The 15,896-nt window shown below is 33.6% G+C and overlaps 4 protein-coding genes across 4 annotated transcripts; 2 read left to right on the top strand and 2 right to left on the bottom strand.

The window, feature by feature from the left end:
* Positions 1–1,970: 1,970 nt before the first annotated feature.
* On the bottom strand, positions 1,971–5,328 carry LOC119644636 (ATP-binding cassette sub-family A member 17-like). Its single transcript, XM_038044273.1, has 6 exons — positions 5,243–5,328; positions 4,878–5,163; positions 2,567–3,835; positions 2,210–2,486; positions 2,056–2,105; positions 1,971–1,982 (listed from the first exon to the last, which is right to left on the bottom strand). The coding sequence occupies exons 1-6, from the start codon at positions 5,326–5,328 to the stop codon at positions 1,971–1,973; spliced, it is 1,980 nt and encodes a 659-aa protein (XP_037900201.1).
* Positions 5,329–9,413: 4,085 nt separating this feature from the next.
* Positions 9,414–9,767, top strand: LOC119637225 (SRA stem-loop-interacting RNA-binding protein, mitochondrial). The gene has a single exon (XM_038033094.1). It carries the CDS (start codon positions 9,491–9,493, stop codon positions 9,752–9,754), a length of 264 nt encoding a protein of 87 aa, XP_037889022.1. The 5' UTR covers positions 9,414–9,490; the 3' UTR covers positions 9,755–9,767.
* Positions 9,768–9,821: 54 nt separating this feature from the next.
* Positions 9,822–10,764, top strand: LOC119637214 (acyl-CoA-binding domain-containing protein 6). The gene has a single exon (XM_038033080.1). It carries the CDS (start codon positions 9,841–9,843, stop codon positions 10,591–10,593), a length of 753 nt encoding a protein of 250 aa, XP_037889008.1. The 5' UTR covers positions 9,822–9,840; the 3' UTR covers positions 10,594–10,764.
* Positions 10,765–11,079: 315 nt separating this feature from the next.
* On the bottom strand, positions 11,080–13,694 carry LOC119644630. Its single transcript, XM_038044263.1, is given in 3 exon segments — positions 11,080–11,821; positions 13,260–13,278; positions 13,655–13,694. Coding segments are annotated over 3 exon segments (663 nt in total). The 3' UTR covers positions 11,080–11,217.
* Between the last annotated feature and the right edge of the window lie 2,202 nt (positions 13,695–15,896).

Here is a 15,896-nt window from a genome sequence, read left to right as displayed (position 1 = left end):
CTCTCTCTCTCTCTCTTTCCCTAAATTGAACGGGTTAAATGGAAATAACTTACAACAACAATTTTGCATCAGCTCACACATATTTACGGAAGTGCAATTGGTAATACCCTCACATCGGCGAGTACAATATTGACGTTCTTTCGATAGCATATATATATTGCTGGCGCCTTGCAGAAGAGCAAATGTTGGGAATATCATGCTAAGGTATAGAATTACGCTATTATGACATGTAACATCCCAATAGACGACAAAAGACAATAATCCTGAAACGGCAAATAAAAAAGAAATTATTTTTCCCAATGCATTCATATAAGCCTAGCCAGCAGCCGCCTCGCTCACCTGCCACCAATTGTACAATTGTCGCGATCAGGAACGATCTTGTCTTATTACCGCCAACGAATAAGGCCGTTAAATAAACGGTAAATAAAGCGGGTGCATTGTGAAGGCACATTAATAAAAATGTCGCTTAAAAGTGAAAAATAGTTAAAATTGTCTTTTTTTAATTAATACAAGCTTACACAATTGAAAATATGATGATGATGATGATGATGCCCAAATCGGCGACACTTACCCAATTTTCCCGATAAGGGAAAACCCTCTATAGTGCTAAATATCATTACTATAAAATAAAGGATACAGTATATGAGCAATGTAACGAAATCCCAAGCGAAATTTATTATCCAAAAAGTTATTAATCGCAGTCCAGCCATTTTTTGTAAAGTGAAAAATCCGTTATTTAATTCTTCTGCCAAACAAAAGATAAACGACGAGACGCTCAGCGGCATTATTATTCCAAGTGTTAGCGGAATGCGTAGACTAACAATTTGACTTTCCATAACGCTAAATTTGGCACTCATTGACATCGGTATAGGATTATTAATAATTGTTGTTATAATTTCCGGTTTATCCGGATACAACTTCCTACGAAAAGGAATCGAAAACGAAAATGCTTTTACTTTTACAATAACTTCGATAGGTTGCTTAAGTCAGAGCAGGAACAAAGCGCATGATTAAGTATTGAATCGTGTCTCGTCCAAGTCTTAACCGACAATCATGTCGTTTTCAAATTTCACAGAGCAAATCGAACTCTCGAAGTATTTGTATCAAAACGTTCGTCCATTTAAATCGAAATTCTTGTCGAAACCCTCTCTTATTAGAAGATTAGCTATTAATAGCGTATATATCTATGATAGGAAGATTGATCTCTTCTTTAAAAAATATCATCACAATTCAGCAATGACTTTTATTTAGTCAAGAGCGCACGCGCATTAGCAAATTAGGAGTCTGATTGAAGAGGTTGAAGCGAATTAATTCCCTTACTTACTGTTACCTTACATTGATAAAAGGTAGTAAGCATCACATCACCATAGTCGTACATAAAAATTTTCTTCGTTCGGAATCATATTCGTTCTGTACGATGTTTTGTTGTTACCGTTTTTTTTTTTTTTTTTTTTTTTTGAAAATATACATACCTATCGATATATATATATATATATATATTGTATGTATGTATGTATAATAAATAAATGTTTACGCATGTTTTGATATCGGTATATAGATTTATGCAAATATATGAGCTTAGATCATTTACCTCAACATCATATTCTGAGCTAAATTTAAAGTTACTGGCGCTGTATGAAAAATATTCTGTGATGCCCAAACTGTAAACTCATTACCGATTATTTGAACGGCACCTTTTTGATTGAATTTATAAGAGCTGTACTCCATGATATCGTGAAAGCGTTCTTTGGCACATCGAAATGTTTTAAATATGTAGGAATGATGCGTTATACTAAATTTCGATGTCATCGATCCTTGTTGTAAATCTCTGATTTCAACGTGTTCGCAATCGGTACTTATGTTATCCACTATTTTTCTAGTTGGTTCATATAAGCGAAAACCCATCATGCCTCCTCTCTCTATGTTACTAATAGGTTGAACTGATTTAGTTAATTCATTTATCAAGAGAATCACAACGATGGCTACAAATATTATTATTATCGGCATAATATTCGGCGCCGTACTAATCCATTTTTTATATAACATTGCTTTCACTTGATTTTTACTATTTTGCGAGACCGGTTCGTTGCGATGTAATATGCGCCCTTATTGTTAAAAAAAAAAAAAAAACGAAAAAAATGCAAATATAATTTAAACTCGAACTAAGCTGACTGGCTGACTGACTGACTGACTCGTTGCATTTACTTACTCAGATCGGGTAAATTTTGCTGCAGTTCAGATTCTAAACTAAGATTCATAAATACGTCACCCATTTCACCAGAAACGACAGTTATATTTCGTATACCATATTCGGACGCATTATCTTCCAAGGCGATTAGCATTTTTTGATATTCCGGTCTTTTCTCGGCAGGCATCTTGAAGACCACTTTGTCGCCAATTTGATTTGTAATCACTATATTACTAATATATGTACGCAATAAATCTAAAATGGGCCTAAGCGGTTTACTTGTGTCCCTTAAAAGTACCTGCAATTGTAGACAATATAAATTAACGCATGAATTCGTACTGTTACCAACTGTTGTTATTAAATTTTAATTTCGCATACCAATGAATAATCTTTGGCAAAATGACTTTTAAGAAATATGGGCGTACCCCAGGCCATGAGATAGCCGTCACTTAAAACACCGATACGATCGCCCAAATGTTCGGCCTCATCAACAGAATCGGTTGTAACAATAATCGCTCGGTCCGGTTTCTCTTTTTGCAAAATATGCCAATAAAGTGATTGCTCAAATGATCGCATATTCACCGTAGGCTCATCGAGCAAAACTATTGTTGTGTTATTGCATAAGGCGCAGCAAAGTGCCAGCAATCGCTTATTTGCATAACTTAAACGCTTAACATACCAATGCTCTTTAATTGCGGCCGGTTTCAATCTATCAAGCCATTTGTAAACTTCGAGATTCGTTTGCTCCAAATTGGGCACCTTTTGCTTAATCAATGCAAAATAGCTGAGTGTTTCCTTTACGGTTAACATATCGAAAAGAGGACAATGCGACATGCATATATCTACATATTGTTGATAATAATCAAGATTTTCACAAACTTCATGAGCGCCATCAAAGTAAATGGACCCAGAATATTTAATCCAGCCGGCTAACACTTTTAGCAATGTTGTCTTCCCGGTGTTATTCGAGCCCAATATTATCGATATCTCATTTTTAAATATACGCATTGTAACGTCTTTCAGATGAGGGTAAACTTTATGATCATCGAAAAACGTGAACACATTCTTCAACGATAACATTATCGATAAATTATACGCTCCAAATTCATAATTTAACCAGCTTGAATTTTGGCGATTTAATGGATAGGCCCTTGGATTTATTGGATCAGGTTTTCTTGCTCTCTTCGATTTTTTACGGCATAAATACGGTATGCCAATTATGCTAAAACCAGTCTTATCCCTGTCCTGGTGAAGCAAAATATAATCAAAGAGCGATAATAACAACAATAACACAATAATGTATCCTATTGGAAATAACATTATAATCAGTAGATCATGAAATTCAACCGTTTTATAACCGCTCAAAAAGTCAACGGTATATGGATACATATTATTGAAAAAGACCGCAAAACAAATTAAAACCCCTATGGTCGGACGAGATTCCACATCAATGGCTATCGCAAGTAAAGCATACGTCCCTATCCAAATGGTGACCGAGAAAACTATTGCGGTTTTCGCATTCCGAAATATGGCAGTCGTTATCATTGCGGTTAATATTAATGCGATACCGTAAAGTACCATAAATACAAAAAATAACAAAGGGGGAACGTAACCAAATTTGAATTCTGGTTCTACGGCCCATTTTATCTAAGAAAAAATAAATCAAAAAAAAAAAAAAAATATGAATTTTGAAAAATAATTAGAATATAAAGAGCAAACTTACGGCAAAAGAAATCGTCACAATAATAACTAAAATCATTACATGTACAAAGGAGACTATGAAATGAGCCCACCAATGATGACCGTTTTGCACTTTATACGTCCAATGATAGGAAAATATATTTTCCTGTACTTCTTTCGAGTATTTCTGCACACAATATATACATATACATATATATATATATATATATATATATATATATATATAATTAATTATATAAGATATTTTATAACAAAAATTTACAAACACACATATATATATATATAAAACCAATACATAGCTAAGATATAATTATTCGAAACTGTTTGAAAGTATGCTTTAAAAATTACTTTTTTCAATAGACGATCAACTTTGTAATTAATCCAATCAACCCGATCAACTCTTTAAAATTCCGATTCCGATTCCGATTCACGCAAACAATGCTTCCTGATGTCTTCTAATACGTATTCATTTGCATTCTAGTGCAACGCGAACCTAATGCTATTGATTTTTTGTGCTGTTTATTTACACGTCAAAGATAGCCTCCCGAAGTATTTGTCCCTCTGTCTGTTATATTAAAAAATTGACTACATCTTATCTACATATATATATATATATACATATATGACATAATTTTTGAACTTCAGCAATCTTATCTAGTGTTAAAAAAATATTTAAATCATAGTTACTAAAAAGTATGATACTTACACAAACTAGACTCAGGTATGTAATTACAAATGTCATATAATAGCAGAACCATCTAAAATTTGGAGTGTCTGAAAATTCGCAATAATAAATATCGCTTGGATATAGTAAGGAGCCATAGACAATTTTAATTTTTTTTTCTGAATCAATATCACGCAATCTTAGCCACTGGAGAAATAAGCATTGTTGTAATTGTAAAAAGCCTTCACGTTGATATAGGGACACGTGTTTTAATCCTTTTCCTTTCGTTTCTTCGTCAGTTAAAAATCCAGTACAACGGGTTACCCAATAGTTTTGATAAATTGGCGCGTCGCTATGAACCGTTCGAAGTTCGCTCGGAAAGCGTATACTCATTGATAAACGCTGCGGTATATCATCACTGGTATTGTAAAATACAATACCAGCGAAAGCTTTCTTATCATCAAAATTGCTTTGAAGATTCATTTCATCTTTAAATCCTTTAATAGATTTCAAGCCTAAAATTTTAATTACTGCGTTAAGAAGCTTCTTGGTGAAAGCATTTTCAGGTGTATAAAATAAAGTGTCTGGCATATTGCCCTTTATCAATCCCCTAAAAATACGGAATTTGGAAGAAAATTTGCTTAATTTACTCTTATCTCTTTTTTATAATCTATAGAAATCTTACTTACCGAGTATAATTTAAATCGTCCAAAGGTACGAGACCTTTATACATGTGTATCTTATTCTTGTCGTCTGGCACTAGTTTAGAATCCATCTCATGACGTCGCACCTCTTGAAGAGGATTTATAACAGAGTAAAGCAAACATAGCATAAATACAAGAATTTCAAATAATAACCAAATCCATGAACGAACGTCGCTGATGAAATTTTTTTTTAGCAATAGCTTAAATGCCTTCATTTTTATTTAGATGTATATTCAATGGTTTTCACAAAACTCTCAAAACTAACGTCATAAAGAAAAAAAATTCGAATAATAATTTTTCCTGATATCTGTCAACGTTTAAAAGCTAATATACTATCAAAGTTGTTCCTTTTTTTTTTCTTTAAAAATATGAGACAAAATAATTGTGAGCACAAAACGGTTGTCAACTTTTGCTCTTCTTCTCTCTCTCTCTCTCTCTCTCTCTCTGTTTATTCTATTGAGATTATTCGCTTCTATTTTCATGAGCACAACAAGTTTGGAATACAAATTCTTCACCAAGCCAGACACATTTTTCAATATCCAAATTAACATTTAATTGATGAACGAGTGCTCCGATGCTTTTCGCTTAGCGTAATATACGCAGGCGCATGCTTTTTTAAAAACGTTTCGTGTTTAAAAGTCGAATTCGCACACGTTACAAAGTGTTTTGTGAAATATTTGTAAACTATCCAAGCATATCCAACTTAGGATTCACGTAATCAATGATTCAATGAATTCACTTCGAATGATAATTAATTGCTCGCTGCAAGTGCACTCAAAATCAGGAGTTTTTCTCTTACTATCATTCCCGGGTTGTATTGCATGGGTTATTATAATTTTAAGATTGATTATCTAGGATAGGTTTAATACCTAAGGTAACATTAACCGTCAATTAATTGGAAAGTAACCAGACGTAATGTAAGTAAATTATTTCCTTTATTTTCAATACATATATATTTATGAAAGCATATTATTAGTCCATAAGAATGTCCATAGGATTAATCGCTCCGAATGCGTTACTTCTAGCCAAGGGAAAGTTAAGGCAGTCACAGAGGATGTGCTTTATAATGAGTATTAGATACTAGGAAAGGATACTAAAACAACAAATGAGCCGAGACGTTTCGTTGTCGATTCATCGATTTCTGACGCAATTGCATAAATAACCTAATCTTGAATATAAGTGAGAACACTATAGTCATTTTAGACCGATCATCAAATACCCGTCCCCACAGTCCTCAATTCAATTCTTCATTGGCTATTTCCTACAACACTTAATATAAAGAGTACATTAAATCAGAATCATTTTCTGAATCATTTCCTGAATCGATCTAAGCCTGTCAGTCGGACTATCTGTCTCTCCGTTTAATATTTCTACATGTCAGAATTTTTGAGATATTTTGATGAAATTTGGTACAATGACGTGCTTCATTTCAGGGACGAACCCTATTGAAAATGATTCGGATCTGTCCCTTTTTTTTCGACCACCCGCTGTATAACGCAGTATTTTGAAAAGTCGTTATGTGAAAAATGAAAATTGAAAATTTCAAAATTTCTCGACAAAATACGCTGCGTAACATTTCTAATTCATTTGTATTGGAAATTTAGTTCGGCTAAGGCAATTTTTTGAGCCCCCTCGCATATAGCTGTTCCTACGAAAACTGAATCTTTACATAATGAATATTTCATAGCGAAAGTTGCTTCATAGTAGTAAATTGACAAAGAAATCAATTTTATCGAATTTGGACTACGCAGATTATTTTCTGGATATCAGCCTTTATATGAATTCTCAAAAAATGTAGACCATAATATGGCAAAAAGACATATTTGTTATTGTCTAATGACGAAACTTTGTTCATGACAGTAATTTGACATAAAAATGAACTGGACCAAATTTGCACCACACGGGTCTATTTCTTGGGTCCCACGCAATATAGAATTTCTCATAAATAGTAATCCCTTCAGAGAGAGATTTAATTTTTAATATTTTATGATGAAAAATGATCCATGATAGCAATTTAGCAAAAAAAATTGTGGTAGCGAATTTGGATCGGATAGTCGTCTATTTTTAAAGCCTAACATATAAGTTAGATAAGAAGTTATCATGAAAGGCAGGCCCTTCTATGGAAAGAAAGTCTTATTTCATGTCTTTTATGACGGAAAGAGAAAAATAATAACATTTTTAAAAAGTAAATTAAGTTTGCTAAATTTGGACCGCATCATGTGACGTTTTGGTCATTCGCCAATATGCGGGCTTTCATGCAAAGTATGCTTTTGCATTAAAAAATGTGTAGTTTTCGATGCGTTACTACCAAAACGGATGAATAACTCCTCTAGGCGAAATGGTGTAGGATACGTAATCGTCTGCGTTGCCCCAATGTAATGTTCTTACTTGTTTATACAGTTGCTGTAGAATTAAAATTATGCTTCGATCCGTCTGAGGGGTCGAGTTGGCAATAGTCTCGACTAACAACCCAATGGTCGTGGGTTCAAAATGGAGGGAAAAGGAATCTTATAAGACGTAGAAGAGCATTGCGAGACTCAGTAAAGTGTAAGTAAGTGCTTTTATATTTTTGTCACCAGTGTAAATTAAAATGTACATATCGTTACGTATAGATTTGTGCGAAAGTTTCGCGTGTCTAAAGAAGCTTTTGAATGCTTTTTATGAAAAACTGGTCGCGAGTAACTTCTTGGTGTACTTTTCATGCTTTTGTAACACGTTGTTGTATAACAAACGATGTTTGAAATATTCGTAGTATTTATTGAAGTGATTGAAGGGGTGGATGGAAAACAAATTTACTTTCGTAGGCTCGCACAAAATGAAGAATGTTTCATAGACAGATAGAAAAGGCAAGCATAGTCTAAATGTTTTTGTGTCTACACATCTCATTCGTAAGGTTTGCGACCACATAAAAATTACGGCAGTAAACTTTCGATTTCCTGAATCAAAGCAACTTGTTTCAAGGACTAGAGGCCTAGAGTGAGTTAAAGAAACATTGAAGGCGAATAAGTAAGGAAATAAGAATGGACATTTCTTCTGCACTTTTAAATTTAATTGTATCGTAAAATCATAGGTTAATCCATTAACATAGCTAGTTATCTAAAAGTTAAAATATAACTAAACTATAACTAAAAGACATATTGTCAGTGCCTAAATAAAGAATTTGATAGAATTTACATTTTTGACTTGGCTTCACTTTTGCAAAACATATAATTTTCTTAATATGAAAAATAAAATAATTAACCGAGTTCTCCAAAGGAAGTTTACCGATGGAATTCTTGCTAATGCTGCCGAGCGCACTCACATATCGAAAAACAATTGCAATGCTACCGTTTTGTCAAAACGATGACATTTGACTTCATATTCAGCATATTCATTATTCCTGATGGCATCGGTGTATGAATAATAAAATTCATGCAAGGAAAAAGAAAAAGATAAGTGAAAAATCAAACCTTTAAAACAAATTATATTTTAGCTTCTAACAATGCAAAAACATTATATATAGAAGATGGAACATTTCGCTAGCAACATATATGCAAGAAAATAATTAAGTTCTATTTGGCAAAATCATTATATATATATATATATATATATCAGACAAGACATTTCGCTACCAACATTTGCGTGACTTTGATTCTTTCTTTTGCTTTTCATTTACACACGTATGATAGCAACATATATGAAACGAAAATCTTACGTGATCACAACAAAAATATTTATCAACTATCGACTTGATCGCGAACGAAACCTAACTTTCAGAAATGTGACTACACTACAGTTTCTTTACAATTACAGCCAGTTTTTAATTTTTTTTCTGAGTTCTATAAAAACATGCACTTATTACATCTCTGCGTTAAACTAATTTGTTAATACAGTTTCACGTAAAAATGGAATTTATCTTTTATGTAATTATAATTTTCGCATTACACGACCATTTTTAGCCAATTTTTTTTAAGCCATATACGAAATAAATGTTAATTTTCAAGAAAGCAATGTTAATGGTTTTATTACTTAGCAGCATTGCGTATAAATTTTAAATCAATTTGTAAAGATGGCCACCTTTGCATATTTTGACATTTGTCAACTTATAGATGACAATTAGAATGACTTATAAAGAAAAAAAAGTCGACCAGATAGTATACTTCTGCATTTCGCTAATATTTACGTAATAAGTAGATATTTGAAGCGAAGTTCGTGCAAAAGATTATTGCGTTAATATTATTAAAGCACATATCAATGGCCACAACAACTAAGGTTAGCAAAAATATTTGCAAGCTCTTTGTTGGTAATCTACCGTGGACCGTAGGTCATCAGGAGTTAAAAAGCTATTTTAAAGAGTTTGGCCGAGTAATTACCGCTAACGTTATCTTCAATAAGAAAACCGGCTTCTCACGTGGTTACGGATTTGTCACATTTAACAATCTAGCTCCCCTCGAAAAAATCGAAAACGAACCAAAACATATACTTGAGGGCAATTACTTGAACATTCAAAAAACTTAAAATTTAGACAGCAAAAAAAAAAAATAATAATAATAATAATCTACTCGTAGTTTATAAGTTATATATTAAAGGAACACAAGCAAAGTATGGCAATTCAAAATGATAGTGATTTGGATTTTGATGATACCGATGAGCACGATGAGCTCTTTACATTAGCAGCCAAGCACGTGGAGCAAACGCATGATACTTTAATGCCAAATGATTTATTAGAACTCTATGGCCTGTATAAACAAGCAACTACCGGTCAATGTAATATTCCAAAGCCCGGCTTATTTAATATTCAAGGACGTGCCAAATGGTCGGCCTGGAATGATTTGGGGCAGATGTCAAGTACGATAGCTAAACGATTGTATGTGGAAAAAGTGCAAAAACTTCAACCTGCATGGTGGGAATTGGTAAAACGTGATGATAAAAAATCGAACACAGGATGGGTTGTACATTCAATAGAGATGCCTCCGGATAATGAGTATCAAAAACATGAAAATGAGAAGACTGTGTTTGACTATGTTCGGGAGCATAATTTAAAACAAGTAGAACATATATTGAAGCCTTCCGATTTAGAAGTAATCGATGAAAATGGCCTAGCTCTTATACATTGGGCAACCGACAGCAATGACGTACAAATGTTAGAATACCTTTTGAAGGCGGGCTGCCAAGTCGAATTGCGAGATGCTGAGCAACAAACAGCTTTACATTATGCCGTTTCTTGTGGTCATTTGGAATGCGTAAACTTGCTATTAAAATATGGGGCAAATATAATGGCTCAAGACTCAGCTGGTCAGACGTGTCTTGACGTGGCTGACGATCCCTGCATTCATGCTTTATTGAAGGCTAAATAATGTTCAATTAATGCATTTCGCCGGGGAAAACTCTTCTCACGAATTTCGTAACCATAACGACGAAGAAATCTGTATTCAAATAAGTTCAAAGCCACCTTCATAGACGTTCTTTCAAACTTATTCTGTAAGAAACTTTTGCTTGTCATTCTTTTAAATAAAATATTATTTATACCTTATTCAGCATTTATTCTGTTTCAGGAGGTGAATAATAAGTCAGATAAGCTTAAGTAACGAAATGAAGAATTGCTTTATCGTCCATATTAGTTGCTAACACTTAATTGATCGAAACCTATTTCATTTTATTTTATTCGAGTGATTTTTACTTTACGGACTTATTGTTGAACTTATTCGATTTAAATTTGCGTTAAGATCAGATGCGCGGGATTTCTAGCTCCGTTTGCAATTGTTGTAATTAAATATTGGCCCAAATTGTTGTGAATACAAAGATAGATTTATATTTTAAAATTTAATATAAAGCAAATTCTTATTAAATTATTAGCTCATGCTTTGTGGTTTAAAAAATAGAAACTTAGAACTATGACTAGAGATTGTTCTCATTCCAATAATGTTTAGTTTTCGGAAATAGTTGACTAGACTAGAACATTGTGCTTAAGTTTGTTTTGTTCAATTTAATAGATCATCGGATTGATCATTTTCGGTATGACCGACTAAAACATCGCGTAACCGTGTAAAGAGTGGGCTATCGGTGGAGATGCCCTCCCGTTGTAAAAACAAAAACGTCTCCTGAGCGCATGTAGCAAAACCTAATGCTTCAGCGTCCTGTTCACTTAATTCAATTGGTCCCTGGGAATCGACAGATCGTGGATTATCATACGCGACGCTTTGATCGTCAAAATCGCTCTCGCAATCATTTAATTCATGTTGTAATTCGGATATTTTTGCCCGAATGATATCCAATAAGTGACGATCCGAGTCTAACGGTAATGTTCTATAATCCACTGGCTCTGGAGGTGGTGTATCGCAGTGATAGAGCTGTTGTTCATCAACCGATTGTTTTTCATCATCATTTTCATTTTTCTTCGCCTTCGATGATGGTACATCTTCGCTATCACTTGAATGATCCAATGATACAGTGCTTAATTTGCGTTTCAATAATAATCTGCTGTTAGACATCTTTTATAATATATGTTGTATCTTTTTTTTTTTGTTTTTTTTTTTTGTTTTTCTCACACTTGCTTCGCTGTTAATCGTGCGCGTTACGTTGTAACTAAGAACGTATCGGAAACTTGACTGATTGTCAGAGTTTTGTTGAGTTTATTCAAAGACAACCCCCGCCATTATCATTCTCGTACAACACATATATATTTACTTGCACTTATAAACTTTCCAATGAACCCTGACTGCACTACGAACTAAGATTGCCCGTCATCTCTTCGCCCCTTTGAATTAAAGACAGCTGTTTAATATTATGCACCCTTTGTAAAGTGTTCACTTTAGCTAGCAATCATCCCCTGTTGATCGTTCCTCAATCGTTTGATGGTTTGCTTAAATGCTTCAAGAGAAAAAAGAGAGATAGAGCAGCTGCAAGCTTTGACTACATAATTTCGCTATTAATTTACGCGTATAACAAATTCATCAAAAGACGTTCCATCCTTTCATATTGCAATCGTTTAGGTTGTTCTTTAAAACATAGCGACTCCTAAATTAGTTTCCTTTCCTGAGCAACTTTCATTCTTCGAGTAAAATAAGCTCAATTCTCTCTTATAATAATTGAATCGATTTATTGCGATTTTTTTGAGAAAAGTTTCCCCAACGGAACGTACTCGTAGTGCGATCTCTTCTTGCCATGATATTAACGTAACGCATTCAATCGTAATTAATTTTTATATCAATCGCCAAAGAATATCTAAGTATACTAGTTTTGTTGTTTCGCTTGCAACGCGGACCCAGCGATCCCATATTTAATATAAATTATTTGTTACGTGCATTAAACAATTGTAGTAAAAGTAAATAAAACAAATATATATATTTGTGATCATCAATGTGAGATGAATTCAAAATGCGCTTAAATCATGTGAAGTTTTGCATTCTTGCTTTATGCTATGCGCGTGGATTAACTCTGACGATAAGCGGAGTAAGCGAGTTATGAAAAGATGAAATTTTCAATTTCTCAGTAACTTAATACGTTCAGCAAATATCGATAGCACATAAAAGCTCAACGTAAAAGTAATTCTCTTCGGGCCCATCAATGCGCCGACACATCGGCTATAAAGAAAAAGTCTTGCGGTTTTCTTAGACATTTTCTTGAAATGGTGGGTATACAATATTCGCCACAAGATAAACATGATTGTCTTCCTTATTATAGTTCCTTACTTCTTCCTTACTATACTATATGGTAGTAGTCTTAGTACGTATGCTTTTGGTTTACTTGTTGTTATTCTTCAGCACGCGTCTGTCACATCCTGTTTTGCTGGCTGTCGATATTTAATTGAGATTGTATATCTCTTGTTTGAAATCCCTTTTGTTTTCATTATTTACTTCCACTTTTTACAGATGTTTGTGATCTACATAAATATATATATATATATATATATATATTTGAATAACATTTCCTACATTATACGCATATATACGCATATCCGAGTTAGCACCAAAGAGCGACATAAAAATCGTGCAACGCAACAAATTCTCTATAAATTATTTACCATTTACCACTTGCATGAGCTGAACATTATCAAATCATTATTAATTTGCAATAATAAATATATTTTTTCACTTTATTTTAACTTTATCTTAAGCATTTTAAAATTCATATGTTGCCTTATATCATATCTAACTTGTATACGCGACGCGACAATGGCGCGACATGGTGCAAGGGCATATCACGTTTGCTCGGATGTATGCAAAACCCAAAACGAATTGACTTTTATTATACCGATCGATTCGATGGCATTTTCTGAATTGATTTAAACTTACCTGCCCGTGTTTGGCCACAATTTTTGGAGATATTTTGATAAAATTTACTACACGGACATCTTTTGGCCCAAAGACGACTGTTATTGAAATTGGCTCAGGTCTGACTACTTTTCCGGCCACTTACCGTAGAATGCCTTATCTTGAAAAGTCGGTATATAGACCATTGTAGAGCGATTTATTGTGTAGTCGTTATACTCACAATATTTTTTTTTTTTTTTTTCTTTTTCTTTTTATTAAATGAAAAAAGGTCTAAGAAATTTTTAACCTCTGCTTAATGCAGTTAAAATGATTGCATTTGCAGTTATCCCAAAATGTAGCTGGACTTCGAATCGCTGCAGCTTTCGTGGAAAAGGGCTAATTTGAAAACGTAGCGCACAGATAGTGAGGAATATTTCACTTTTCAATCTAACGTTCGAACGTTTTATTTATTTTTTAAGTTTAGATGTTAGCTTTGCTTATTTTTTCCTCCATGTCCTTTCTAAATGATTGGACTGCTAGTACCAATAACGCGATCATGTATTGGAAACTTTGAGACTTTCTTCGTATACGGAGATTCGTTCCTTTTGCTATTTTTTTTTTTTTTTAATGCGGCCCTAAGCCGCTTCGCACTTATTCAATAAGATTTCTAAATGTTGCAAATGACATAACAAATTTGGTTTATTCTCGTCTTTCAAAAATGAATTTATTATTTAAAACCGAACTTTTGTCAGCTAGTGTCCGCAATAGGTGCTACGTTATAAGTATATAAACCGAATCGGTGGCAGATAGAATACGCTCGACACATTAATCGCCGATTTCTTCACCTTTCATTTGCATTAACAAAATCGCTCCTTTCAAAGGCAAGAATTACTTCAACGCTTTAATATCTCAAAAAACTTTATTACAAAAGTTGCCATCCGCTCAATCGTGGGTTGCTATCAAGCATATTTCTATGTCGCCAGAAGCTCGCTTATATATTGAAAAGAGTGCACGGATTCGTTTGTGTCCACAATTTTGTTTACAAATTCTTTCCTTGGTAAGCCGTAGTAGAGCTAAGTTAAGAATCTCTGCTATAAATGACCTGAAGCTTAAAGTAGATGAATTCACCGCTTGGTACGATTTCTTTTTTTTTTCCATCAAATGAAAGCATAGATATTTTGCAAGGAAAAAGTTCGTGACACTTTTCCATCACTTACTTACTAACCTTATGATACCATACTATTAAGCGCTTGAAAGATGCAACTCCGCGAATAATTAAAGTAAAAAATCCGCCATCACTTCTTAATTCGATAGAAAATAATTGCTTTCTGAATATGAGTCAAAAACCTGATCATTACATTGGACAATAATTCACTTCAACTAAGGCGATAACGTTTCGCAAAGCTTTTAAAATATTTGTGATAATTGCGGCGACGATGTTGTACAAAGTCAGTTAGTCATGCTCCATTTAAAAGGAATAGTACTCCATACTATATTTATATTTTTGTTAATTCAAATAATTTGTTAGGTTATGGTCTTATTTATATAAATTTCATCACGATACGTTCGTTGTTTATTCCAAGCATTACGCTATGCTATGTTGCTCATTGATCAAAAAACCGTTTTGACACCATTTGCGGAAGGCTAGAGTCGCTAATGCGACAAAACATATTAGGGTCATTTTTAAGGAAATTCATAGGAAGCCCGAAGATGTGAAGAAGAATAAGCAGTAATGTGCGTCGTAGATAGCTTAAGCGACATAATTGATGGCAAGGCTCGTATTGACGCCACATAATGGAATGCTTTGAGTTCCGTGGGATTATACGATGTATACATCGTGAACTATTTCAACTTGGCAAACGATTAATTCAAAATTTCTGTGTTAAAAACTAATGCAATTAATCCCGATTAAATTAATGCAATTGAGTTAGAGCGTGCAAATTTAAGCAATAGGAAACGCATTAGGCTCCGTAGCGACAAGGGCACTTCTAAGCGTTGCTAACGTTTCGACAAAATGAATATAGTCCTTATCGTTCGATGAATGCATATGTATAACATATGGATATAGGGATGGTAAGGCGGGATAATAATATAAACAATCGGCATAATAAATTCCTAATGACATATCGATATAAGGATGATGAGGCGGGATACCCTTTAATCCATGTAAAGTATCTTTGCTTAAATTCGTACGCAGTCACATTACTATTTTATAAGAGTGTGCATAAGTGTAAGTAAATTGTACATTAAGGCGATTTTTGTTTCCCAGCTACTCGAGGAGCTAGAAGCTGGTTAGGAGCTGGCTTACGATATCAGTATCCTTAATATGAAAATTAAAAAATCATTGTTTACGGTATTTAATTAAAAATCTCTTTTCTTTCTGTATTATTTTATTCGATTTTCTTATT

Source organism: Glossina fuscipes, unplaced genomic scaffold, assembly GCF_014805625.2.
Source record: "Glossina fuscipes isolate IAEA_lab_2018 unplaced genomic scaffold, Yale_Gfus_2 0, whole genome shotgun sequence".
NCBI classification, from domain to species: domain Eukaryota; kingdom Metazoa; phylum Arthropoda; class Insecta; order Diptera; family Glossinidae; genus Glossina; species Glossina fuscipes.
Note: the sequence above shows the minus strand (reverse complement) of the source record. Positions and strands in the feature narration are given on the sequence as shown.